Source organism: Delphinus delphis, chromosome 9 (genome assembly GCF_949987515.2).
Source record: "Delphinus delphis chromosome 9, mDelDel1.2, whole genome shotgun sequence".
NCBI lineage: Eukaryota > Metazoa > Chordata > Mammalia > Artiodactyla > Delphinidae > Delphinus > Delphinus delphis.
The window spans coordinates 51,795,280-51,822,548 of record NC_082691.1 but is presented as its reverse complement, the minus strand read 5'-3'; the positions used below and the strand labels follow the sequence as shown (position 1 = coordinate 51,822,548).

Genomic DNA, 27,269 nt, shown 5'->3' with positions numbered 1-27,269 from the left:
AACTTAGTGGTCATAAAAGGCTAACACAGATTTATCCTATTTAAAATTTTAGTGTGTGCTTTGCATATATTTCTTTGTCTTTTCTGTTTGATTTAATTCACGTGTATTGGTTTAGCTTAAGTAACTTTCATTTCCAGGACTATTCAGAAATGAATTACAAGGAGGTAATGATAAGATACTACTTGGAAGTTGTCTCACAGCTTAGATTTGGATAGTCATTCATAACTTATCTGGTGGTTAGATTTCTCCCCCTTTCAACTGTCCTAAAGCTATGAACCAATAATTAAGGATAAAAAGGCTTCTGGGGGGAAAACACACACATACACAGGGGAAAGTACACAGATTTATAAGATGCCTTCTGTATTAGCTACTGTGCTAAATACTTCACTTACAGTTTTATTTTTCACAATAATTCATGTTCATTGTATTGTCAAGGAAGCAAATGCCAAGAGATTAACATAAAGATTAGGATTCAAGTCTCTTTTTTTAAAGAATTTTTTAAAGTGCTTTTTAGGTTCACAGCAAAATTGAAAGAAAGATACAGAGACTTCCTATCTATCCCCTATGCCCACACATGCGTGGCCTCCTCTGTTATCAATATTACTCACTAAAATGGTACATTTGTTGAGTTGGTGAACCTACATCAGCACGACAAATCACTCAAAGTCCATAGTTTACCTTTGGGTTCACTCTTGGTGTTTTATATTCTGTAGGTTTGGACAAATGTATAACGATTTATATCCATTATTATAATATACAGAGTACTTCCAATACCCTAAAAATTTTCTGTGCTCCCTCTATTCATCCTTCCCCTGCCCCTAACACTGTTAATCATCTTTTTAAACCTGTGGATAGTTTTATCTTTCCCAGAAGGTCATATAGTTGGAATCTTGTAGTCTGTAGCCTTTTCACGTTGGCTTCTCTTACTTAATAATGTGCAATTAGGGTTCCTCTATGTGTTTTCATGACTTGATAGCTCATTTCTTTATAGTGCTGAATACTATTCCATTGTCTGGATGTACCACAGTTAATTTATTCATTTATCTACTGAAGGGCATCTTATTTGCTCCCAAGTTTTGGCAGTTAGAAATACAGCTGCTATAAATAGCAGTGTGTAGGTTTTTGTGTGGATGTAAGTTTTCAACACCTTTGGGTAGATACCAAGGAGTGTGATTACTGGATTATGGTAAGAATATATTTACATTTGTAAAAAACCACCACACTGTCTTCCACAGTGATGGTACCATTTTGCATTCCCACCAGTAATGAATGAGAGTTCCTCTTGTTCTGTATCCTTGTCAGCCTTTGATGTTGTCAGTGTTCCAGATTTTGGCCATTCTAATAGGTATGTATCTCATTCTAATTTGTATTCCCTCATGACATATGATGTGGAATATAAATGTACTCATCTGCCACCTGTATATCTTCTTTGGTGAGGTGGCTGTTAAGATCTTTAGCCCATTTTAAAAATCAGATTGTTTTTATTGTTGAGTTTTAAGAGTTCTTTGTGTATTTAGGATAACAATTCACCATATGTGTCTTCTGCAGATATTTTCTCCCAGTCTGGCTTGTCTTCTCATTTTCTTAATGTTGCTTTTCACAGAGCAGAAGGTTTTAATTTTAATGAACTCTTGCTTATCCATTATTTCTTTCATGGCTCATGCCTTTGATGTTGCATCTAAAAAGTCATTGCTATCCTCAACATCATCTAGGTTTTATCCTGTTATCTTCTGGAAGTTTTATGTTTTTGAGTTTAAATTTAGCTCTGTAATCCATTTTGAGTTAATTAAATTTAGCTCTGTGATCCAGTTTGAGTTAATTTTTGTGAAGGGTGCAAGGTTCTAGATTTGTGGGGGGGTTTCTTTTTCTTTTATTATTTTATTTATTTTTTTGTTTGTTTATTTAGCTAGCTAGCTAGCTAGCTAGCTAGCTGCACTGAGTCTTAGTCATGGCACGCAGGATCTTCGTTGCCGAATGCGGAGTCTTCATTGCGGCATGTGGGGTCTTTTAGTTGTGGCACACAGGATCTAGTTCCCCAACCAGGGATCAAACCCGGGCCCCCTGCATTGGGAGCATGGAGTCTTAACCACTGGGCCGCGAGGGAAGTCCCCGTGGGGTTTTTTTTTGCATGTGGATGTCTGGTTATTCCAGCACCATATGTTGAAGAGACTATTTTTGCTCCATTGTATTGCCTTTGCTCCTTGTCAAAGATCATTTAACTTATTTATGTGGGTCTGTTTCTGGGCTTTCTGTTCTGTTTTGTTGACATATTTGTCTATTCTTTCACCAGTACCACACTGTCTTGATTATTCTAGCTTTACAGGAAGTCTTCAAATTGGGTAGCATTAATCTTTCAACTTTGTTCTTCTGCTTCAGTATTGTGTTGACTATTTTGGGTCTATTTTCTCTCCAGAGAAGCTGTAGAATCAGTTTGTCAATATTCACAAAGTAACTTGCTGGAATTTTGATTGGGATTATATTGAGTCTGTAGATCAATTTGGGAATAATTGACATCTTGACAATACTGAGCTTTCCTATCTATGAATGGGGAATATCTCACTATTTTTAAGTTCTTCCTTGATTTCATTCATCAGAGTTTTGTAGTTTTTTTAATATAGATCTTGCATATATTTTGTTAGATTTATACCTAAGCATTTCGTTTTATAGATGGTTATGTATATAGTATTGTGTTTTTACTTACAATTTCACTTGTATTGCAGAGCAATGAAGTATCACTGTTCAGTTTTTGTCCATTCTTTTGGACTTTCTGCATAGATGATCATGTCATCTACAAACAAAGGCAGTTTTACTTTTTCCTTCCCAATCTGTATACTATTTGTTTCCTTTTGTCATCTTATTGCATTGTCTATAACCTCCAGTGTGATATTGAAAAGGAATAGTGAGAGGGTCATCCTTGCCTTGTATCTGTTCTTAGTGGAAAAGCTTTGGGTTTCTCACCTTTAAGTTTGATGTTACCTCTTTATCAAGTTGAGATAGTTCCCCTCTATTCCTTCTTTATCTAGAGTTTTCAAAATCATGAATGGGTGTTGGATTTTGTCGAATGCTTTTTCTGCATCTATTGGTATGATCATGTGAGTTTGTTTTTTTTTTAGTCTGTTGATGTCAACCTTTCTTAATTTAATTTTTATTTGATATTGGGGTATAATTGATTTACAATGTTGTGATAGTGTCAGGTGTACAGCGAAGTGGTTCAGTTATACATATATCCATTCTTTTTCAGATTCCTTTCCCATATAGATTATTACAGAATATTGAGTAGAGTTCCCTGTGCTATACAGTAGGTGCTTGTTTATTATCTATTTTATATATAGTATTGTGTATCTGTTAATCCCAAACTCCTAATTTATCTCCCCCCCAACTTTTCCCCTTTGGTAAACATAAGTTTGTTTTCAAAGTCTGTGAGTCTGTTTCTGTTTTGTAAATAAGTTCATTTCTATCATTTGTTTAGATTCCACATATAAGTGATATCATAGATACTTTCTCTGCCTGACTTACTTCACTTGGTATGATAATCTCTAGGTCCATCCATGTTGCTGCAGATGGTATTATTTCATTCTTCTTGATGGCTGAGTAATATTCCATTGTATATGTGTACCACATCTTCTTTATCCATTTCTGTCAATGGACATTTAGGTTGCTTCCATGTCTTGGCTATTGTAAATAGTGCTGCAATAAACATTGAGGTGCATGTATATTTTTGAACAGCGTTTTCTCTGAATATATGCTCAGAAGTGGGATGACTGGATCATATGGTAGTTCTGTTTTTAGTTTTTTAAGGAACCTCCATACTGTTCTCCACAGTGGCTGTACCAGTTTACATTCCCAACACCAGTGTAGGATGTCTCCCTTTTCTGCACACCCTCTTCAGCATTCATTGTAGACTTTTTTTAAAATTTAATTTTATTTATTTTTTTATACAGCAGGTTCTTATTAGTCATCCATTTTATACACGTTGGTGTATACATGTCAATCCCAATCTCCCAATTCATCACAACACCACCACCACCACTCTCCGCTTTCCCCCCTTGGTGTCCATACATTTGTTCTCTACATCTGTGTCTCAATTTCTGCCCTGCAAACTGATTCATCTGTACCATTTTTCTAGGTTCTACATATATGTGTTAATATACGATATTTGTTTTTCTCTTTCTCTTTCATACATCTCTGGATGTATCTATGTCTCTACAAGTGACCCAATTTCATTCCTTTTTATGTCTGAGTAATATTCCATTGTATATATGTACCACATCTTCTTTATCCATTCGCCTGCCGATAGGCATTTAGGTTGCTTCCATGACCTGGCTATTGTAAATAGTGCTGCAATGAACATTGGGGTGCATGTCTTTTTGAATTATGGTTTTCTCTGGGTATATGCCCAGCAGTGGGATTGCTGAGTCATATGGTAATTCTATTTTTAGTTTCTTAAGGAACATCTATACTGTTCTCCATAGTGGCTGTATAAATTTACATTCCCACCAACAGTGCAAGAGGGTTCCCTTTTCTCCACACCCTTTCTAGCATTTGTTGTTTGTAGATTTTCTAATGATGCCCATTCTAACTGGTGTGAGGTGATACCTCATTGAGGTTTTGATTTGCATTTCTCAAATAATTAGTGATGTTGAGCAGCTTTTCATGTGCTTCTTGGCCATGTGTATATCTTCTTTGGAGAAATGTCTATTTAGGTCTTCTGCCCATTTTTGGATTGGGTTATTTTTCTAATATTGAGCTACATGAGCTGTTTATGTATTTTGGAGGTTAATCCTCTGTCCATTGATTCATTTGCAAATATTTTCTCCCATTTTGAGGGTTGTCTTTTTGTCATGTTTATGGTTTCCTTTTCTGTGCAAAAGCTTTTAAATTTCATTAGGTCCCATTTGTTTAGTTTTGTTTTTATTTCCATTACTCTAGAAGGCAGATCAAAAAAGATCTTGCTGTGATTTATGTCAAAGAGTGTACTTCCTATGTTTTCCTTTAGAGTTTTATAGTGTCCAGTCTTACATTTAGGTCTCTATAATCCATTTTGAGTTCATTTTTGTGTATGATGTTAGGGAGTGTTCTAATTTCATTCTTTTACATGTAGCTGTCCAGTTTTCCCAGTACCACTTATTGAAGAGACTGTCTTTTCTCCATTGTATTTTCTGATGGCATCTTTAGGATTCTCTATGTGTAGTATCATGTCATCTGCAAACAGTGACAGCTTTACTTCTTTTCCAATTTGGTTTCCTTTTTTTTCTTTTTCTTCTCACTGCTGTGGCTAAAACTTCCAAAACTATGTTGAATAATAGTCATAAGAGTGAGCAACATTCTCTTCTTCCTGATCTTAGCGGAAATGGTTTCAGTTTTTCACCTTTGAGAACGATGTTTTTTCTCCATTGTATATTCTCATCTCCTTTGTCATAGATTAATTGACTGTAGGTGCGTGGGTTTATTTCTGGGCTTTCTGTCCTGTTCCATTGATGTATATTTCTGTTTTTGTGCCAGTACCATACTGTTTTGATCACTGCACCTTTGTGTTATAGTCCGTAGTCAGGGAGCCTGATTCCTCCAGCTCTGTTTTTCTTTCTGAGGATTGCTTTGGCTATTTGGGGTCTTTTGTGGTTCCATACATATTTAAAATTTTTTTCTTCTAGTTCTGTGAAAAATGCCACTGGTAATTTAATAGAGATTGCATTGAATCTGTAGATTACCTTGGATATTATAGTCATTTTGACAATGTTGATTCTTCCAGTCCAAGAAAATCATATGTCTTTTCATCTGTTTGTGTATCTTTGATTTCTTTCATCAGCAGCTTATAGTTTTCAGAGTAGACATCTTCTGTCTTCTTATGTATATGTATTCCTAAGTATTTTATTCTTTTTGATGCAATGGTAAGTGGGATTGTTTCCTTAAGTTCTCTTTCTGTTCTTTCATTGTTGGTGTACAGAAATGCAAGAGGTTTCTATGTATTAATTTTGCATCCTGCAACTTTACCAGATTCACTGATAAGCTCTAGTACTTTTCTGGTAGTCTCTTTAGAATTTTCTATGTATAGTATCATGTCTTCTGCAAACAGTGACAGTTTTACTTCTTCTTTTCCAATTTGGAATTCCTTCTATTTCTTTTTCTTCTCTGATTGCCATGGCTAGGACTTCCGAAATTATGTTGAATAAAAGTGGCAAGAGTGGGCAACCTTGTCTTGTTCCTGATCTTAGAGGAAATGCTTTCAGCTTTTATCATTGAGTATGATGTTAGCTGTGGGTTTGTCATATATATTGCCTTTTTTATTTTGAGGTAGGTTCCCTCTGTGCCCACTTTCTGGAGAGTTTTTTTAATTATAAATGGGTGTTGAATTTTGTCAAAAGCTTTTTCTGCATCCAATGAGGCGATCACATGGTTTTTATTTTTCAGTTGTTAATGTGGTATATTACATTGATTGATTTGCAGATATTGAAAAATCCAAACATCCCTGAGATATATCTGCCGGATCATGGTGTATGATCCTTTTAATGTATTGTTGGTTTTGGTTTGCTAGTATTTTGTTGCGGATTATTGCATCCATGTTCATCAGCGATAATGACCTGTAATTTCTTCTTTTGTGATATCTTTGGTTTTGGTATCAGGGTGATGGTGGCCTCATAGAATGAGTTTGGGAGTGTTCCTTCCTCAGCAATTTTTTGGAAGAGCTTGAGAAGGATAGGTGTTAGCTCTTCTCTAAATGTTTTATAGAATTCGCCTGTGAAGCCATCTGGTCCTGGACTTTTTTTTGTTGGAAGTTTTTAAACCACAGTTTCAATTTCAGTGCTTGTGATTGGTCTGTTCATATTTTCTATTTCTTCCTGGTTCAGTCTTGGAAGATTGTACCTTTCTAAGAATTTGTCCATTTCCCTCTAGGTTGTCCATTTTATTGGTGTATAGTTGATTTGTAGTAGTCTCTTATATTCCTTTGTATTTCTGTGGTGTCCATTGTAACTTCTTTTTCTTTTCTAATTTTATTGATTTGAGCCCTCCCCCTTTTTGAAACATTTATTTTATTTTATTTTTATTTATTTTAAAAATTTTTTTGGCCCCATCACACAGCATGTGGAATCTTACTTCCCTGACCTGGGATCGAACCCGAGCCCCATGGAGTGAAAGCGCAGAATCTTAACCACTGGACCGCCAGGAAAGTCCCTCTCCCTTTTTTCTTGATGAGTCTGGCTAAAGGTTTATCAATTCTGTTTATCTTCTTTAAGAACCAGCTTTTAGTTTCATTGATCTTTTCTTTTTGATATAGTAGTCTGTATATGTGCAAGATTGTTTTAAGTTGCTGGTCTCTTAATTGCCAGTATATTTCCAATATCCTGCATTTGTACAGTCCTCATGATTGCATTGCTGGTTTGGATATCATATTTGTGTGTGGGTGATTTCCTACCTTTACTGTATGTTTGCCTGTACCCATGAACTTGCCCATGTGTCTCTTTCTTGTTTTTAGTTGTGACCTTTTCTGCCTAGAGCAGCAGTCCCCAACCTTTTTGGCACCAGGGACCAGTTTTGTGGAAGACAGTTTTTCGACGGATGGGGGAGGGGAGATGGTTCAGGCGGTAATGTGGGCGATGGGGGGCCTGGTTCAGGTGGTAACGCAAGCAGTGTTTCAGGTGGTAATGTGAGCGATGGGGAGTGGCAGATGAAGCTTTGCTTGCTCGCCCACCCCTCATCTCCTGCTGTGCGGCCTGGTTCCTAACAGGCTGCCGCCCAGTATCTGTCCATGGACTTGGGGTTGGGGACCCCTGGCCTAGGAAGTTCCTTTAGCATTTGTTGTAAAGCTGGTTTGGTGGTGCTAAATTCTCTCTGCTTTTGCTTGTCTGTAAAGCTTTTGCTTTCTCTGTCAAATCTGAATGAGAGCCTCTCTGGGTAGCATATTCTTGGTTGTAGGTTTTTCCCTTTCATCACTTTAAATATATCATATCACTCCATGCCTGCCTGCAGAGTTTCTGCTGAAAAATCAGCTGATTACCATATGGGGATTTCTTTGTAAGTTATTTGTTGCTTTTCCCTTGTTGCTTTTAATATTTTTGCTTTGTCTTTAATTTTTAACAACTTGATTAATATGTGTCTCGGCATGGTCCTCCTTGGGTTTATCCTGTATGGGACTCTGCGCTTCCTGGACTTGAGTGAGTGTCCATTCCCATGTTAGGAATGTTTTTGGCTGTTATCTCTTTAAATATTTTCTTAGGCCCTTTCTCTGTCTCTTTTCCTTTGGGGACCTATATAGTGCGAATGTTGGTGCTTTTAATGTTGTCCCACAGGTCCGTTAGACTGTCCTCATTTGTTTCCGATCTTTTTTCTTTATTCTGCTCCACATCAGTGATTTCCACCAACCTGTCTTCCAGCTCACTTGTTCATTCTTCTGCCTCATTTATTCAATTGATTCCTTCTAGTGTGTGTTTTTTTGTTTTTGTTTTTGGTTTTTTTTTTCAGTACACGGGCCTCTCACCATTGTGGCCTCTCCCATTGCGGAGCACAGGCTCCGGACGCACAGGCTCAGCGGCCACGGCTCACGGGCCCAGCCGCTCCACGGCATGTGGGATCATCCCGGACCGGGGCACGAACCCGTGTCCCCTACATCGGCAGGCGGACTCTCAACCACTGCGCCACCAGGGAAGCCCCTAGTGTGTTTTTTATTTCAGTTACTGTATTGTTCGACTCTATTTAGTTGTTCTTTATAATTCTTTGTTAAACATTTCTTGTATTTTCTCAGTCTGTGCCTCCATTCTTTTTCCTAGATCTTGGATCATCTTTGCTGTCATTACTCTGAGTTTACTTTCAGGTAGATTGCCTATCTTCACTTCACTTAGTACTTCTGGGGTTTTATATTGTTCTTGGTCTGGAACATCTTTCTCTGCCATCTCATTTTGTCTAACGTTATGTATTTGTGGTCTACGTTCCACAGGCTGCAGGATTGTAGTTCCTCTTGCTTCTGGCATCTACCCTCTCTTGGGTGAGGTTGGTTCAGAGGCTTGTGCAGCCCTCCTTGTGGGAGGGACTTGTGCCTGCCCCCTGGCAGTTGGAGCTGGGTCCTGTCCCTCTGGTGGGCAGGGCTGTGTCAAGTTGTGCGTTTAGAGGCAGCTGCGGACTCAGGATGACTTTAGGCAGCCTATCTGCTGATGGGTGGGGCTCTATTTCCACCACGTTGGTTGTTTGGCCTGAGGTGTCCCACCACTGGAGCCTGCAGGCTGTTGCGTGGGGCCAGGTCTTGGTGCCAAAATGCCGACCTCCAGTAGAGCTCACAGCAGTATATATTCCCTTGGGCCTCTGCCACAAGTGTCCTTGTCCCCCCAGTGAGCTACAGCCGACTCCACACCTCCCCAGGAGACCCTCCAAGACACACAGGTAGGCCTGGCCGAGGCTTCTATGTAGTCACTGCTTTGCCCTGGGTCCCAGTGCATGTGAATCCTTGTGTACGCCCTCCAAGAGTAGAGTCTCTATGTTTCCCCCAGTCCTGTGGAGCTCCTGTACTCAAGTCCTGCTGGCCATCAAAGCCAAATGCTCTGGGGCTCCTCCTTCTGATGCCACACCTCCGGGCTGGGGAGCCTGACATAGGTTCTACTGTAGGAGAACCCCTGTGATGCAGTTATTTTCCGGTTTATGGGTCACGATTTGATTATATTGCGAAAATGCCCCTCCTACCATCTCATTGTGGCTTCTTTGTGTTTGGAAGTAGAATATCTTTTTAGGTAGGTTCCAGCCTTTTTTTTCCCGATGCTTCAGCAATTAGTTGTGATTTTAGTGTTTTCATGAGATGAGGTGAGCTCAAGTCCTACTCCGCCTTCTTGTTTCCGCCTCCTGATTATTATCTCTTGAAAGAATATTTGTATACAAATTTCTAACCTTTTATAAGTGGTGTGTCTTTTTTATCTTTATTTTTCAATTGAATGTAGAGTTGATTTAAGTTTAGGGAGCCTCAGTTTGAGGCATAAGTAATTTCATCTTTTTCTCAACTGCATCGACTTTAAGACTTTGACTTCCTAATACCAAGATAAAACACTTCCAATTTAACATTTTTACTTATTATTTATGAAGTAAGGACAATATAGTATTCAAAAATTATGAAGGCAGACACTGCTGAATAACCAGATATGCCAAAGTTGCTGAAATTAAACTCTTCGCTGACACCACCATAGCATTAGAGGCTGAAATGTTAATTTTCAGTTCTGTATGAAATTCTGAATTCAAAGTATGAAAAGCAGTTGTTAAGGAATTAAAGTATAACACATAACATTTTGAGTAGTTGTAAAGACCAGTGTATGAAAGCTGAATATTGCCTAAGAAAAATTTTAGCTATTTGAAAATTTTACTAGTGGAGAGTTCTGAGTCGTATGATCATTGCAGATAATTATGTTTTAATAGGAAATAGAAAATTAAGAGTGATGTTTCATACGGTGGTTGCATCCCATGTTTGGACTGTTTTCCACTTGTGGACCTCATGCTAGCTATTTTCAGTGTTCATCTGCTAGTTTGGCAAAAAGAGGCAGTCAGTTGCTGCCCTTTGCAGCTATTTTATTTCTTTCTTTACTAACTGCAGCATCCTTTTCCACACTGTGAAAGCTATATAGATATAAAAGGTATCCAATAGCAGCCAGAATTTGTTGGATTATCTGTTTCCTTGGTGGCTCAGAAACCTCAGGCAGCCAAACTGCCACAATGAGTTTTCTAGTATTGTCATGATTATATTTTTGTGTTTGTGTAGCCATTTTATTTTGAATACTGCCATATTAAGGTATTGTAAAAACAGCAAAGTGAATTTTATTTCTGGAATGCATATTACAGGGAATTTCCTTTCTTTGTTAAAAGACTTTTCTTAGCTCAGATCATTTTTGTAGTATTCTCTAATACTCATAAATTTTCCTGTAGAATATGGATGTTCATGAACTTCTTGCAGGAAGCCACCAAGATTAAAGCCACACTTGACTTCAATTTAATATGCAATTAGGCAAGCTAATCCCCAAATCTCTTAACCATACTTCATTTTTAGCAACATTTTGGACTAAGACCTCTTGCTCCTTGCCTTAGATAGGGGTGTGTGTGTGTGTGAGTGTGTGTGTGTGTGTGTGTGTGTGTGTGTGTGTGTGTGTGTGTTTTCCATATACCTCCAGTGTGAGATTCTGTCTCCTGCTCCGGCTTTGTACTCAATTCTATGTCCCTTTCACTTAATATTTATAAGGGCAATTACATTGAAGAGACCTTTGTTAATAATGGTAGTGACCTAGAAAAATAGCGAAAGTGGAATTAACTTTGGTTCAGAAGACTGTTGAAAAAATATATAGTTTTTAACTTGCCAGAGGTCAGACACCTAATAAATGATGAAGTCTAGACTACCAGTTATATATTTTCCTGGTGTAGAACATGGAGTTGGGGACATTTTTCTTAAGGTGTCACTGTCCTTTGAAAAGAATGAGTATTGAGTTCTTTAAAGGCAGCGACTAACTCTTTTCCAATGGCTTGCAGATCCTGATAGGAGAAGGGAGATAAAGTTTATTGAGTACCTGCTATGCACTGTATTACATACTTTACCTAGATAATCATGACAATTCTGCAAGGTAGGTGGCCTTATCCCTTTTTTACAGATGAAAAAATTGAGGTACAGAGAGGTTAAATGATTTGTGTTAGCACTAAGGAGTAGTAGATGTGGGATTCCAGCCCAGATTGTTCTACTACACTGTGTTCCTTCCACCAAATCAGGGGTTGGCGAACTACATCCCGTCGGCTCAATCCTAGGTCTTATTTTTGTAAATAAAATTTATTAGAACACAACCACACCCATTCTACTATTACATGTTGCCTATAGCGTTCAAGCTGCAGCAGCAGAGTTGAGTAGTTATGACAGAGATCATATGGCTCATTGAAGACAAATGATTCACTAAGTAAATATTTTAATATTTCCTATCTGGCCTTTTACAGAAAAAGTTTGCTGACACCTGCACTAAACCATACATTGTTTAGAGGTGCTGTGAACTGAGTGTACATTCAGTAATATAAATTTCAGTCCTACTGAAGCATTAAACTTCAACAAGAGGAATAAAGTAGATTTCCCAAAATATAATGATGAAGGCAAACAACAAGCCATGAATGTTCAAAATCTTTTAGTATTAAATTTGGAAAGATAGGCTGGGATGATTTAAATGTCGTTTCTGTTTCTATGATTCTATGCATTATAATTAATGAAAAATCAATACTTTTATAACATTTCAGTTTTCTTGTTACAATAAGTTTAAATTGTTTTTGTTATTCTTTGTTTTATTTTTTTTTGTGGATATAAGCTAACACTTCAATAGTATATGTGACATTTAAACTATACCTCCAATTGTGTTAATTCATGTTTGCACTCAAAGAGAGGTTTTTGTTTATAATAAACTATAATATGGCTTAAAATTTTTAAATTTTTTATAGTAATAGGGTTAACATCAAGGGGCATATGTTAGGGGGGCAGAGGTGCATAGAGACCAGCTGCTACAGTAAGTAACTTTACAAGTAGATGTAAGATTCCTCAATAGACTCACCAGTTTGACATCATATTTCTAAAGGCTATCTTTAATACCAGTTAAACAAAGAGTGGGAGCCAATAATTTTGTTGAGATCAACCTTCAGTCCATAATAATGACTTTAAAAGTAATTTACTTTTGTGGAAAATGATAAATTACATTAGGAGTTGGTTATTTATTTCTGAAGAACTTCATCTTCTATGAAAGATTCCTGGGAGTAGTTTATTAATTTAAGTGCACTTGAGTTTTTGATGTAGATTATTAACCTATGAATGGACAGGTTGAGAGACAAAGATTTAAAGTAAAAATTATAGAGCCCTTCACATTAAAAGTTATTCAGGAAATTAGGGAAAGTTTTCTGGAGTCTGTTGACAAGTTACATTTTTCTTACTTTTTCATTAAATACTTATCAAGTGCTGTGGTTTGCTAGTCAAAGATGTTGAGACTTTGCCTAGATTTTAGAAACCCAGAATAATGAATTATTTTTGCCTCTTTAATAGTCTGTCATTTGCTTCATAAAGCTCTATACATAGATTTATCTTGGAGTTTGAAGTGTTTGATTCAAACAAAGAGGGAACAGTCACTTCAGGCTGTGCTAGCTGTGGCTATGAAAAAGTGAAAGGACACATCTGGCAAATTCTAGGCAAGACTTGTGAGAATAAATCTGAGAGGGAATGGAGCTGTGAATGTTTTAATGCCTTTCCTGGTACCTTTCAGGACTATTACACTCATATTTTAAAAATGAAACAGACTTGAAAATAACTGAGAGCCACAAAAAAGTTTCTAGATACCATTATGCTTTTCAACATGTGACAGTCATATTTAATGCACATTTAGAGTTTTATTGATTTTTTAAGTATCTTAATATTATAAGTAACCACCCCAAGATATTATTGCCTTCTTAGATGTTTCTTTTTTCACATCTTGGGTAGAAATTATTTTCTTACAGAACATTTCACTAAAGGATTAATGTAAATCAAGGAAAGCATGTTATCAATCTAATCCAATACTCTAACAATGTTCATAATTTGAGCTACATTCTATCAGAGATGAAAGATAAGACCAAAACAAGTGAAAGTATCCAAGTCCTTAGGAAAGACCCTTTAGAACCCACATGATATCCTTTATATTTGGTTATAGATTAAAATATATTAATATAATAAACTAGAGTTCTCATTAAGAATAATAAACCCGTAAAATGCTTAAGGCAGTGCAACAAAAGTACAGATGATTTCACTGAGAATAAACACAAGGCTCCTAGGTTCTATGAAAAACAAAAGTAAAAAATAAAATCTAGGCTGTTGCTAAGAAGATCCCCAAAGTGGTTGTAGTATATTGTGATAAGCATAGAGTGTAGAAGGGATTTGCTCCTCATTCAATATTCGAGATGATAAAGGAGTAGTAGTTTAAAGATTCAGCAGCCCTCTGAAAAATTAAATAAAAAATTTATAATTATGTAGTATGATCTAATTTATGTATATAAATATTTATACTGTACATATGTATACAAACATATTTACATATGTTATAAATAGGATGAGTACTTATCAAATGCTACCAGTGGTTAGTAAATAGACTATGAGTTCTTTGTCCTTTTTCTTTATCCATATTGTCAAAAGTCTCTACTATGCATTGTATTTGCATATTTAAAGTGAGAAATCAATAACAAAGAACCCTTAAAAGACCCAAGTAATGACCTCATTAAGTATAGATATGAACCAGAAAATGTGTGTGTCTTAAGTAGGTAGTTAACGCCTATCTCTAAAACAGGCTTAGCAGATGTCTTACCTTGCCTGCTCACCTTCATCTCCATACTCTGATGTGACCATTTAGCTAGAGGGATCCAGGAGCTTTTTAAACGGTGACGTGTATGCACATTGAAATCACCCAAAGAGCTTAAATACCAGTGCTTGTGACCACCCCCTAAGAGATTCTTATTTCATTGGTCTGAGTTATAGCCTGGACAATGGGATTCTTTGAAGTTTTCCAGGTTATTAAATGTACAGCCAAGGTTGAGAGCTTCCGTTTTATAGGAAGCTTCAAAAACAGCTCATCTGTTTTTTGGTCCTTTAAATTGTATTCTGTTGAAACTGTTGCAACCCTGTGCAACACTTGTGTTGAACAAGTACATATTATTTTCAACTTTTTTTTTTAAAGCTATGTTTTAATGTCTAGCCTGCCAGCGAGTTAATTGGGTAACGTGATAGACTTTTGTATTCTGCCTCTAAGTGTTTCTGCCTCTAGTCTATCTTCTACAGTGTCACAATAGCTAATATTCTAAAGCATATAACTGCCCTGCATAAAAGGCTTTAATTATCTGTTCTTTACAACTTAAAGTATACATTTCTTAGTCTGACCCCAACCTATCTTCAGTTTTATCTCCTGTTAGTACAGCCCAAGAGACCCTAAACTCCACCATACTCACCAATTGAATAAGCCTTTTATTTCATACCTGCCTTTGCATAAGCTGTTTCCATTGTCATTAATTTTGATAATGGTTCAAGAGTAGATTCAGAAACATTTATTGAAATGGAACAAAACTAGCATTTATTAAGCACATTAGCCAAGGGCTGTGGTAGCTACTTAAAGTTTCTTAATAATCCTTACTGTCGTCCTTAAGAAATGTTTGTTTTCTTTTACTGTACACATAGGAACCTGAGGCTTTTGGAGGGTAATTACAATTACACAGCTAGTGTAGGTAAATACGAGATTTCAGACTCCCAAGTTCAATGATTGTTTCCATGTCCTTCTTCCCCCACCGACCTCACATTGCTTCAGTTAGTAAATACCCGTATGATCTTTATGATAACCTCTTTCCAAACATAGTAGGCATAAACATTGCATGTTTTCAACCTTGTTTTGAATTACTTACAGTAGAAGGAAATAAGTTTAATAGTATTGTGATAGAATAATCACTGTTTCCATAGTTCTGTGTATAATTAGTTATAATCACTTGTATTCGTTTGCTGTGAGTTTTGTAGTCCTACTATATATTTACATTTTAAAAATCTTTTCTCTGAGGCTCTTATAAGTAAGTACTGAGCAGTTTCACTTTTCCTTTACTGTAATTTAACACATTCTGGAGTTCCTTTTTTTTTAATTTTTAAATTTAATTTTATTTATTTTTTTATACAGCAGGTTCTTATTAGTCATCAGTTTTATACACATCAGTGTATACATGACAATCCCAATCGCCCAATTCATCAGACCACCACCCCCACCCCCCTGCTGCTTTCCCCTCTTGGTGTCCATATGTTTGTTCTCTGTATCTGTGTCTCAATTTCTGCCCTGCAAACCAGTTCATCTGTACCATTTTTCTAGGTTCCACATATATGTGTTAATATATGATATTTGTTTTTCTCTTTCTGACTTACTTCACTCTGTAAGACACTCTAAATCCATCCACGTCTCAACAAATGACCCAATTTCATTCCTTTATATGGCTGAGTAATATTCCATTATATATATGTACCACATCTTTAACCATTCGTCTTTCGATGGGCATTTAGGTTGCTTCCATGACCTGGCTATTGTAAATAGTGCTGCAATGAACATTGGGGTGCATGTGTCTTTTTGAATTACAGTTTTCTCTGGGTATATGCCCAGTAGTAGGATTGCTGGATCGTATGGTAATTCTATTTTTAGTTTTTTAAGGAACATCCATACTGTTCTCCATAGTGGCTGTATCAATATACATTCCCACCAACAGTGCAAGAGGGTTCCCTTTTCTCCACACCCTCTCCAGCATTTGTTGTTTGTAGATTTTCTGATGATGCCCATTCTAACTGGTGTGAGGTGATACCTCATTGTGGTTTTGCATTTCTATAATAATTAGTGATGTTGAGCAGCTTTTCATGTGCTTCTTGGCCATGTGTATATCTTCTTTGGAGAAATGTCTATTTAGGTCTTCTGCCCATTTTTGGATTGGGTTGCTTGTTTTTTTAATATTGAGCTGCATGAGCTGTTTATACATTTTGGAGATTAATCCTTTGTTGAATGATTCGTTTGCAAATATTTTCTCCCATTCTGAGGGTTGTCTTTTCGTCTTGTTTATGGTTTCCTTTGCTGTGCAAAAGCCTTGAAGTTTCATTAGGCCCCATTTGTTTATTTTTCTTTTTATTTCCATTACTCTACAAGGTGGATCAAAAAAGATCTTGCTCTGATTTACATCAAACAGTGTTCTTCCTATGTTTTCCTCTAAGAGTTTTATAGTGTCTGGTCTTACGTTTAGGTCTCGAATCCATTTTGAGTTTATTTTTGTGTACGGTGTTAGGGAGTGTTCTAATTTCATTCTTTTATATGTAGCTGTCCACTTTTCCCAGCACCACTTATTGAAGAGACTGTCCTTTCTCCATTGTATATCCTTGCCTCCTTTGTCATAAATTAGTTGACCATAGGTGCATGGGTTTATCTCTGGGCTTTCTATCTTGTTCCATTGATCTATGTTTCTGTTTTTGTACCAGTACCATATTGTCTTGATTACTGTAGCTTTATAGTATACTCTGAAGTCAGGGAGTCTGATTCCTCCAGCTGCGTTCTTTTCCCTCAAGACTGTTTTGGCTGTTCAGGGTCTTTTATGTCTCCATACAAATTTTAAGGTTTTTAGTTCTAGTTCTGTAAAAAATGCCATTGGTAATTTGATAGGGATTTCATTGAACCTCTAGATTACTTTGGGTAGTATAGTCATTTTCACAATATTAATTCTTCCAATCCAAGAACGTGGTATATATCTCCATCTGTTGGTATCATCTTTAATTTCTTTCATCAGTGTTTTATAGTTTTCTGCATACAGGTCTTTTGCCTCCCTAGGTAAGTTTATTCCTAGGTATTTTATTCTTTTTGTTGCAGTGGTAAACGGGAGTGTTTCCTTAATTTCTCTTTCAGATTTTTCATCATTAGTGTATACGAATGCAAGAGATTTCTGTGCATTAATTTTGTATCCTGCAACTTTACCAAATTCATTGATTAGCTCTAGTAGTTTACTGGTGGCATTTTCAGGACTCTCTATGTATAGTATCATGTCATCTGCAAACAGTGACAGTTTTACTTCTTCTTTTCCAATTTGTATTCCTTTTATTTCTTTTCTTTTCTGATTGCTGTGGCTAGGACTTCCAAAACTATGTTGAATAATAGTGGCAAAAGTAGACATCTTTGTCTTGTTCCTGATCTTAGAGGAAATGCTTTCAGTTTTTCACCATTGAGAATGATGTTTGCTGTGGGTTTGTCATATATGGCCTTTATTATGTTGAGGTAGGTTCCCTCTATGCCCACTGTCTGGAGAGTTTTTACCATCAACTGGTGTAGAATTTTGTCAAAAGCTTTTTCTACGTCTATTGAGATGATCATATGGTTTTATTCTTCAATTTGTTAATATGTTTTATCTCATTGATTGATTTGCATATATTGAAGAATCCTTGCATCCCTGGGATAAATCCCACTTGATCATGGTGTATGATCCTTTTAACGTGTTGTTGGATTCTGTTTGCTAGTATTTTCTTGAGCATTTTTGCATCTATATTCGTCAGTGACATTGGTCTGTAATTCTTTTTTTGTAGTATCTTTGTCTGGTTTTGGTATCAAGGTGATGGTGGCCTCATAGAATGAGTTTGGGAGTGTTCCTTCCTCTGCAGTTTTTTGGAAGAGTTTGAGAAGGATGGGTGTTAGCTCTTCTCTAAATGTTTGATAGAATTCACCTGTGAAGCTGTCTGGTCCTGTACTTTTGTTTGCTGCAAGATTTTTAATCACAGTTTCAATTTCATTACTTGTGATTGGTCTCTTCATATTTTCTGTTTCTTTCTGGTTCAGTCTTGGAAGGTTACACCTTTGTAAAAATTTGTCCATTTCTTCCAGGTTGTCCATTTTATTGGCATAGAGTTGCTTGTGGTAGTCTTTAGGATGCTTTGTATTTCTGCAGTGTCTGTTGTAACTTCTCCTTTTTCATTTCTAATTTTATTGACTTCAGTCCTCTCCCTCTTTTTCTTGATGAGTCTGGCTAATGGTTTATCAATTTTGTTTATCTTTTCAAAGCACCAGCTTTCAGTTTTATTGATCTTTGCTATTGTTTTCTTTGTTTCTGTTTCATTTATTTCTGCTCTGATCTTTATGATTTCTTTCCTTCTGCTAACTTTGGGTTTTGTTTGTTCTTCTTTATCTAGTTCCTTTAGGTGTAAAGTTAGGTTGTTTATTTGAGATATTACTTGTTTCTTGAGGTAGGCTTGTATAGTTATAGACTTCCCTCTTAGAACTGCTTTTGCTGCATCCTATAGGTTTTGGATCATCGTGTTTTCATTGTCATTTGCCTCTAGGTATTTTTTGATTTACTCTTTGATTTCTTCAGTGATCTCTTGGTTATTTAGTAATATGTTGCTTAGCCTCCATGCGTTTACGTTTTTTACGTTTTCTTCCCTGTAATTCATTTCTGATCTCATAGCGTTGTGGTCAGAAAAGATGCTTGATATGATTTCAAGTTTCTTAAATTTACTGAGGCTTGATTTGTGGCCCCAGTTGTGATGTATCCTGGAGAATGATCCATGCGCACTTGAGAAGAAAGTGTAATCTGCTGTTTTTGGATGGAATGTCCTATAAATATCAGTTAAATCTATCTGGTCTATTGTGTCATTTAAAGCTTGTGTTTCCTTATTTATTTTCATTTTCAATGATCTGTCCATTGGTGTAAGTGAGGTGTTAAACTTCCCCACTGTTATCATGTTACTGTCGATTTCGTCTTTTAGAGCTGTTAGCAGTTGCCTTACGTATTGAGGTGCTTCTATGTTGGGTGCATCTATATTTATAATTGTTATATCTTCTTCTTGGATTGATCCCCTGATCATTATGTAGTGTCCTTCCTTATCTCTTGTAACATTCTTTATTTTAAAGTCTATTTTATCTGATATGAGTATAGGTACTCCAGCTTTCTTTTGATTTCCATTTGCATGGAATATCTTTTTCCATCCCCTCACTTTCAGTCTGAATGTGTCCCTATGTCTGAAGTGGATCTCTTGTAGACAGCATATAAATGCGTCTTGTTTTTATATCCATTCAGCAAGCCTGTGTCTTTTGGTTGGAGCATTTAATCCATTCACGTTTAAGGTAAATATCGATATGTATGTTCCTGTGACCATTTTCTTAATTGTTTTGGGTTTGTTTTTGTAGTTCCTTTTCTTCTCTTGTGTTTCCCACTTAGAGAAATTCCTTTAGCATTTGTTGTAGAGCTGGTTTGGTGGGGCTGAATTCTGTTAGCTTTTGCTTGCCTGTAAAGCTTTTGATTTCTCCATCACATCTGAATGAGATCCTTGCCAGGTAGAGTAATCTTTGTTGTAGGTTCTTCCCTTTCATCACTTTAAGTGTATCATGCCACTCCCTTCTGGCTTGTAGAGTTTCTACTGAGAAATCAGCTGTTAATCTTATGGGAGTTCCCTTGTATGTTATTTGTCATTTTTCCCTTGCTGCTTTTAATAATCTTTCTTTGTCTTTAATTTTTGCCAGTTTGATTACTGTGTGTCTCGGCGTGTTTCTCCTTGGGTTTATCCTGTATGGAACTCTCTGCATTTCCTGGACTTGGGTGGCTATTTCCTTTCCCATATTAGGGAAGTTTTTGACTATAATCTCTCCAAATATTTTCTCTGGTCCTTTCTCTCTCTCTTCTCCTTCTGGTAGCCCTATAATGCGAATGTTACTGCATTTAATGTTGTCCCATAGGTCTGTTAGGCTGTCTTCCTTTCTTTTCATTTTTTCTTCATTCTTGTCTGCAGCAGTGAATTCCACCATTCTGTCTTCCAGGTCACTTATCCATTGTTCTGCCTCAGTTATTCTGCTATTGATTCCTTGTAGTGTAGTTTTCATAGTTATTGTATTATTCATCTCTGTTTCTCTGTTCTTTAATTCTTCTAGGTCTTTGTTAAACATTTCTTGCATCTTCTTGATCTTTGCCTCCATTCTTTTTCTGTGGTCCTGGATGACCTTCACTATCATTATTCTGAATTCTTTTTCTGGAAGGTTGCCTGTCTCCACTTCATTTAGTTGTTTTTGTGGGGTTTTATCTTGTTCTTTCATCTGGTACATAGCCCTCTGCCTTTTCATTTTGTCTATCTTTCTGTGAATGTGCTTTTTTTCCCATAGGCTGCAGGATTGTAATTCTTCTTGCTTCTCTGGAGTTCTTATATGAGGAAGATTTCCTACATTTTTCACTATCCTACAAATTGGCTGAGTCAGATTTATATATAATTTATACAGGGATTTAAGTGTATTCATCCATAGATTTAATCAAGCTCATTTCCTGCCTATGTGAAGGAGAAAATTGAAAAGTACATATATGTAGGTAACTTTTATAGTATAAAGTGCAGCCTGTGAAACCTTAACAATTTCTGTGTGGAAAAATGTTATAGTTTAACAAGTTAATTGGGGTAACATTAAAAGTTTGAGACTTTTTGCCTATTAAGATAAATTTGGTAAATTTAGTATAATTTGTTCCCTTACATATGCTTCCTAGATTTTATTAGTGTTCCTAATTATGATACTGTTTATTTGGGATACTGCTTCATAATTAGTTTTTCACAATCTAATTTAATAATTTTTTCCTCCATTAGAATGTGAAACATGTTGTAGAAGCATTCAAGAAGTGGCTGAAGGGGGAAGGAAAAAGTGCCACTACCTATCAGAAAAAAGCAAAACAAAACATGGGAAATACAACCACCAAATTCCGTAAAGCACTCATCAATGGTGATGAAAACCTGGCCTGCCAAATATATGAAAACAACCCTCAACTAAAAGAATCCCTTGATCCAAATACATCTTACGGGGAGCCCTACCAGCACAATACGCCATTACACTATGCTGCTAGACATGGAATGAATAGAATATTAGGGTAAGTATTACTGTAAAGCAATTGATAACAAGTTAGAGAAAGGAAAGAAAAAACCTGATCTTTAGAAAATATATGCATACATGTGTGCATGTTATGTGGTATTATAGTGAATTAAACTTTGTAGAATTGAATATGCATAAATTATTAAGTATGATTTTTTATTATGCCTAAATTAGACCAAAGGTTTCAGTAGTGAGGTTAGTTCACATATTATTTTTACTGTAAATACAATTTGATCCTCAGTATGTTTCATAGTATGAACTTTTTATAATAGTGTAGTTTTTAATTTACAACATTTCAATTCTAGAAAAGTACTTATCAACTCAAAAAATTGCAGGGAATTGTGCCCTAGGCAATTTAAGTTGAAAAACTAATGTGTTTACCTTACCTATTCATGATCAGATTTGAGTTTTCTTCTTTTAATGGGGTTCAGTTACTGGAAAAAACTTTTCTAAAAGCAAACCATTTCCTTGGAACTGAAAATACTAAGAAACTTAAAAAAAATCTCTTCAACAAGAAAGCATTAGTGGCAGCAAATATGTGAAGATTCTTCCTAATTACATGGTGTTTGCTAGCTTATAAGATGAAAGAAGCAAAGGATAGAAAAGTAATTCCAAAACAAATTTAGTCTTTAGAAGTAGATTATTCAGTTATGGAAGTCTGATGCTAGGAGACAAAGAAACACTTCTTTGCTTATGCAGTGAAATATAATTCTTCAACCAATATCCTGAGCACTTTAGAACTTGACAAAAAACTTTTCAGTCCTTTCTCTATTTCTTTTTATACAAATTTGTCATTCAAAATAAGCTGCTCTTTTTGGTATCCCTGAATCATGCCATGTGTGTTGTCTGCCATGTTCATTGTGCTCTTTCTGCCAGGAGTATCCCACTCCTCTCAGCTTTCTCTTTCTTACCTAAATTTTAGCCTTCCTTCAAGGTCCTCGGCACACTTTATCTATCTTCTTAGCCTGTCACAACCCATAGGAACTTTAGTCTTTTTTGAACTTCTATGATTCTTTTTTGTTTGTTTGTATTACTTGTTTGGTATACACTATGTCATTGTATTTTATAATTTTGTGTATTTTCTCTTTGCCTACCTAAAGTACAGCTTTTTTAAAGGACCTTCTTAATACTTCTAGCATCTAGCATAGTATCTTACACAAAGTAAGTAGAAATATCATAAAATCATGGCACAGGAAATATCTTTATGATCAGGATTTGTGAATGACAAAAATTCCATAAATAATTTACGTTTTCCAGGCCTATGACTATCAAGTAGTTATTTTTGTAACCTCTTGAAAATAAAATAGGTATTTCTCTTTTTTTTTTTTTTTTTTTTTTTTTGCAATACGCGGGCCTCTCACCGTTGTGGCCTCTCCCGCTGCGGAGCACAGGCTCCAGACGCGCAGGCCCAGCGGCCACGGTTCACAGGCCCAGCGGCTTCGCGGCACGTGGGATCCTCCTGGACCGGGGCACGAACCCGCGTCCCCTGCATCGGCAGGCGGACTCTCAGCCACTGCGCCACCAGGGAATCCCCTAAAATAGGTATTTTTTGACTTAAAAACAGGTATTTCTATAACCTCTCCTTTTTGCATTTATCTTTTATTTTCATTTCTTGTAGAATACCCACTTAGAAGCCGCCTCCAACTCATATTGTTATACTTTTTCTTCCAAAACTGGGTCTTCCCTATGTTAATGACACTAACATATTGTACTAATAAAATAATGGCAAACACATTGAGGCCTTGCTATTTTCTTTTTTGTTTGTTTTGTTTTTATTTCCATTACTCTACGAGGTGGATCAATAAAGAACTTGCTGTGATTTGTGTCAAAGAGTGTTCTTCTTATGTTTTCCTCTAAGAGTTTTATAGTGTCTGGTCTTACATTTAGGTCACTAATCCATTTTGAGTTTATTTTTGTGTATGGTGTTAGGGAGTGTTCTAATTTCATTCTTTTACATGTAGCTGTCCAGTTTTCCCAGTACCACTTATTGAAGAAACTGTCTTTTCTCCATTGTATATCCTTGCCTCCTTTGTCATAGATTAGTTGACCATAGGTGTGTGGGTTTATCTCTGGGCTTTCTATCTTGTTCCATTGATCTATGTTTCTGTTTTTGTGCCAGAACCATATTGTCTTGATTACTGTAGCTTTGTAGTATAGTCTGAAGTCAGAGAGTCTCATTCCTCCAGCTCCGTTTTTTTCCCTCAAGACTGCTTTGGCTATTCGGGGTCTTTTGTGTCTCCATACAAATTTTAAGATTTTTTGTTCTAGTTCTGTAAAAAATGCCATTGGTAATTTGATAGGGATTGCATTGAATCTGTAGATTGCTTTGGGAAGTATAGTTATCTTCACAATGTTGATTCTTTCAATCCAAGAACATGGTATATCTCTCCATCTGTTGGTATCATCTTAAATTTCTTTCATCAGTGTCTTATAGTTTTCTGCATACAGGTCTTTTGTCTCCCTAGGTAGGTTTATTTCTAGGTATTTTATTCTTTTTGTTGTAATGGTAAATGGGAGTGTTTCCGTAATTTCTCTTTCAGATTTTTCATCATTAGTGTATACGAATGCAAGAGATTTCTGTGCATTAATTTTGTATCCTGCAACTTTACCAAATTCATTGATTAGCTCTAGTAGTTTTCTGGTGGCATTTTCAGGATTCTCTATGCATAGTATCATGTAATCTGCAAACAGTGACAGTTTTACTTCTTCTTTTCCAATTTGTATTCCTTTTATTTCTTTTTCTTCTCTGATTGCCATCACTAGGACTTCTAAAACTATGTTGAATAATAGTGGTGAGAGTGGACATCCTTATCTTGTTCCTGATCTTAGAGGAAATGCTTTCAGTTTTTCACCATTGAGAATGATGTTTGCTGTGGGTTTGTCGTATATGGCCTTTATTATGTTGAGGTAGGTTCCCTCTATGCCCACTCTCTGGAGAATTTTTATCATAAATGGGTGTTGAATTTTGTCAAAAGTTTTTTCTGCATCTATTGAGATGATCATATGGTTTTTCTTGTTCAGTTCGTTAATATGGTGTATCACATTGATTGATTTGCATATACTGAAGAATCCTTGCATCCCTGGGATAAATCCCACTTGATCATGGTGTATGATCCTTTTAATGTGTTGCCGGATTCTGTTTGCTAGTATTTTGTTGAGGATTTTTGCATCTGTATTCATCAGTGATACTGGTCTGTAATTTTCTTTTTTTGTAGTATCTTTGTCTGGTTTGGGTATCAGGGTGATGGTGAGGCCTTACTATTTTCTAGGCACTATTAACAGTGCTCTACATGCATTGTCTCACTTAATCCTCATTACAGCTCTGTGAGTTCGTTAATCATCTGCATTTCAGAGGTGAGAAAACTGAAGCACGGAAAGATTAAGCAACTTGTCAGAACTCTGCAGCTTGTAAATGGTAAAGCTATTTGCCCAGGCAGATGACTGTAGGCTGTAGACTTTTCAACACTGTGATAACCTCTTATCTCTATAGTCAAATAAGCCTATATGTCAGGGCTGCCTAAAACACTTATTAGCAAAACAAATTAGTCACTCTGAACTTAAGTTTCCCTGTCTATAAAATAGATACACATGAAACTTGTGGGACAATTAATGTTTTATATGTCTCATGGTGCCTAGCATATAATATTATTACCTCTCATGTTTGTAACCCTAAATAACTTCCAATCATCTTTGACTTACTCCTTACTCTTCCTTTACCTAACCTGCTACTAATGCAAAGTTCACTAAGTCTTATCTCTTGGATTCTCTTCTTTGCATTCCCGTTGCCCCAAGCTTTGTTCACTCTTACCAACCCCTTCTTCCAATACTGAAAATACCTGACTCCTGAATGATCTTTTTGCAAGTCTTTTTCTCCTATAATCTCATGTCCAGGTTAATCTTGCTAAAAGTATAGCCTTTTCAATGTTCTATCATGAGAAAACTGTAACTACACTACCATCTGCCTTATTCTATTTGGCTTCTGAAGCCAACTTTTCTATGCCCTAATTCTACCGATTCAGCCTAATCTCTCATTGTTCTCTAACATGATCATATCAGTCAATCTGGTTACCCTCCCTCTTGCTTTCCCCACTTTTAAAAATGCCACCCCCTTAGCTTTATTCCTTTTGGTCCTTGATTCTGAAATGTCTTCTTTCTTCTCTAATTTCTTGTCCTTTACGTCCTCCCTTGGTTTCTGTCTTTTCATGAATTCATTACCAACTATTCTGACCTGCAGTATTCTTTCTGTTCTCTGAAATTCCTACAACTTAGATTTTAAACCATCCAATTGTCATTAAACTCATCTCTTTGACTAGATTGTAAATATTACAAATACACTGCTACACAGTTAGTAATGCTCTCAATAGATTAACTCTTGATTACTTAATGTATTAAGGCTTTCTTTTTTTGAGTTGAACATTTTCAGTGAAATTATAAAACCGTTGCTTTAGCTTCTGAATATTGAACGCTATAATAATATTTAATATCAAGTCTTGTTATGTGATTAATTAAAACTTGCTTAGAATACCAAGGTAAAATGTATTTAAATATTATTATTTCTAAGTAATATGTATATTTTAATATAAAAGAAATCAAGTAGCAAAATATATTCTAACTATCTATAGTATAATTTAAAATATACTTTATGAAATTAGGAAACATTGTATAAGAAAGTTATCTAATCCAGTGAGTCTTTTTTTTAATTTATTTTATTCAAGTGTAGTTGATTTACAGTGTTGTATTAATTTCTGCTGTACAGCAAAGTGATTCAGTTATGTGTTTATATATATATATATATACACACACACACATTCTTTTTCATACTCCTTTCCATTATGGTTTATCACAGGATATTGAATATAGTTCCCTGTACTGTACAGTAAGACCTTGTTGTTTATCCATTCTGTATATACCAATTTGCATCTGCTAATCCCAAACTCCCACTCCTACCCTCTCCTACCCCCCACCCCCTTGGCAACCACCAGTCTATTCTGTGTCCCTGATTTTGTTTCTGTTTCCTGGATAGGTTCATTTGTGTAATATTTTAGATTCCACATATCATGATATCATATGGTATTTGTCTTTGTCTGTCTGACTTACTTACTTAGTATGGTAATCTCTAGGTCTATCCATGTTGCTGCATATGGCATTGTTTCTTTCTTTTTTATGGCTGAGCAGTATTTCATTGTGTATATGTACCGCATCTTCTTTATCCATTCATCTGTTGACATTTAGGTTGTTTCCATATGTAATCCAGTGAGTTTTAAAGTGTGTTCTGAGGACTCCTAGATCCTGAGACTCTTTCAAGGAGGTGCAGTAGGTCAAAACTATTTTTATACTAATTTTAAGATGTTATTTGCCTTTTTTTCACTGCGTTGACATTTGCAGTTGTAGTTCAAAAAGCAGAGGATAAAACTGCTGACGCCTTTAGATGAATCAAGGAAGTGGCACCAAACCTTACTAGTAATTGGATTCCTCTCTGCCGGGCTCTTGCTGTTTTTTTTCTTTAAAAAAAAGCCGTTTCACTTAAAATGTCCTCAATGAAGCATTAAAATTACTAATTTTATTTAATCTCCATCCTCGATTACACATCTTCTTAATATTCTATGTGACAAATGTGAAGAATTCATAAATCACTTCTGCTGCTGTATGATGTTAGGTTTGAGAAATAGCACTTGTACTTTTGTTTGAGGTATGAGTTGAACTACTTATTTTTTCGTGAAACAACATTTTAAATTAACATTCAGACTGGGATACTGGCTGGCTGACATTTTTCTTGAAAATGTATGACATAAGTGAGCCTATCAATTCAAGGGATAACTGAGAGTATTTGTTGCTAATGATAAAATTTGAGTTTTCAAGTGAATATTAGAATTTTGAAAACTTATA

General features: G+C 36.0%; 1 protein-coding gene across 4 annotated transcripts in view; it reads left to right on the top strand.

The window, feature by feature from the left end:
* The window catches only part of ANKIB1 (ankyrin repeat and IBR domain containing 1), a 159,015-nt gene that overhangs the window by 49,784 nt on the left and 81,962 nt on the right, over positions 1-27,269 (top strand). For 3 of the 4 annotated variants that reach the window (XM_060020553.1, XM_060020550.1, XM_060020552.1), the window contains one exon: positions 21,104-21,381. The exons of the other annotated variant lie outside the window; for it this stretch is intronic. In XM_060020553.1, coding sequence (XP_059876536.1) covers positions 21,194-21,381 — 188 coding nt within the window. In that variant the 5' untranslated portion in view covers positions 21,104-21,193. The remainder of the gene's footprint in view (positions 1-21,103; positions 21,382-27,269) is intronic. 4 annotated transcript variants of the gene reach the window in all.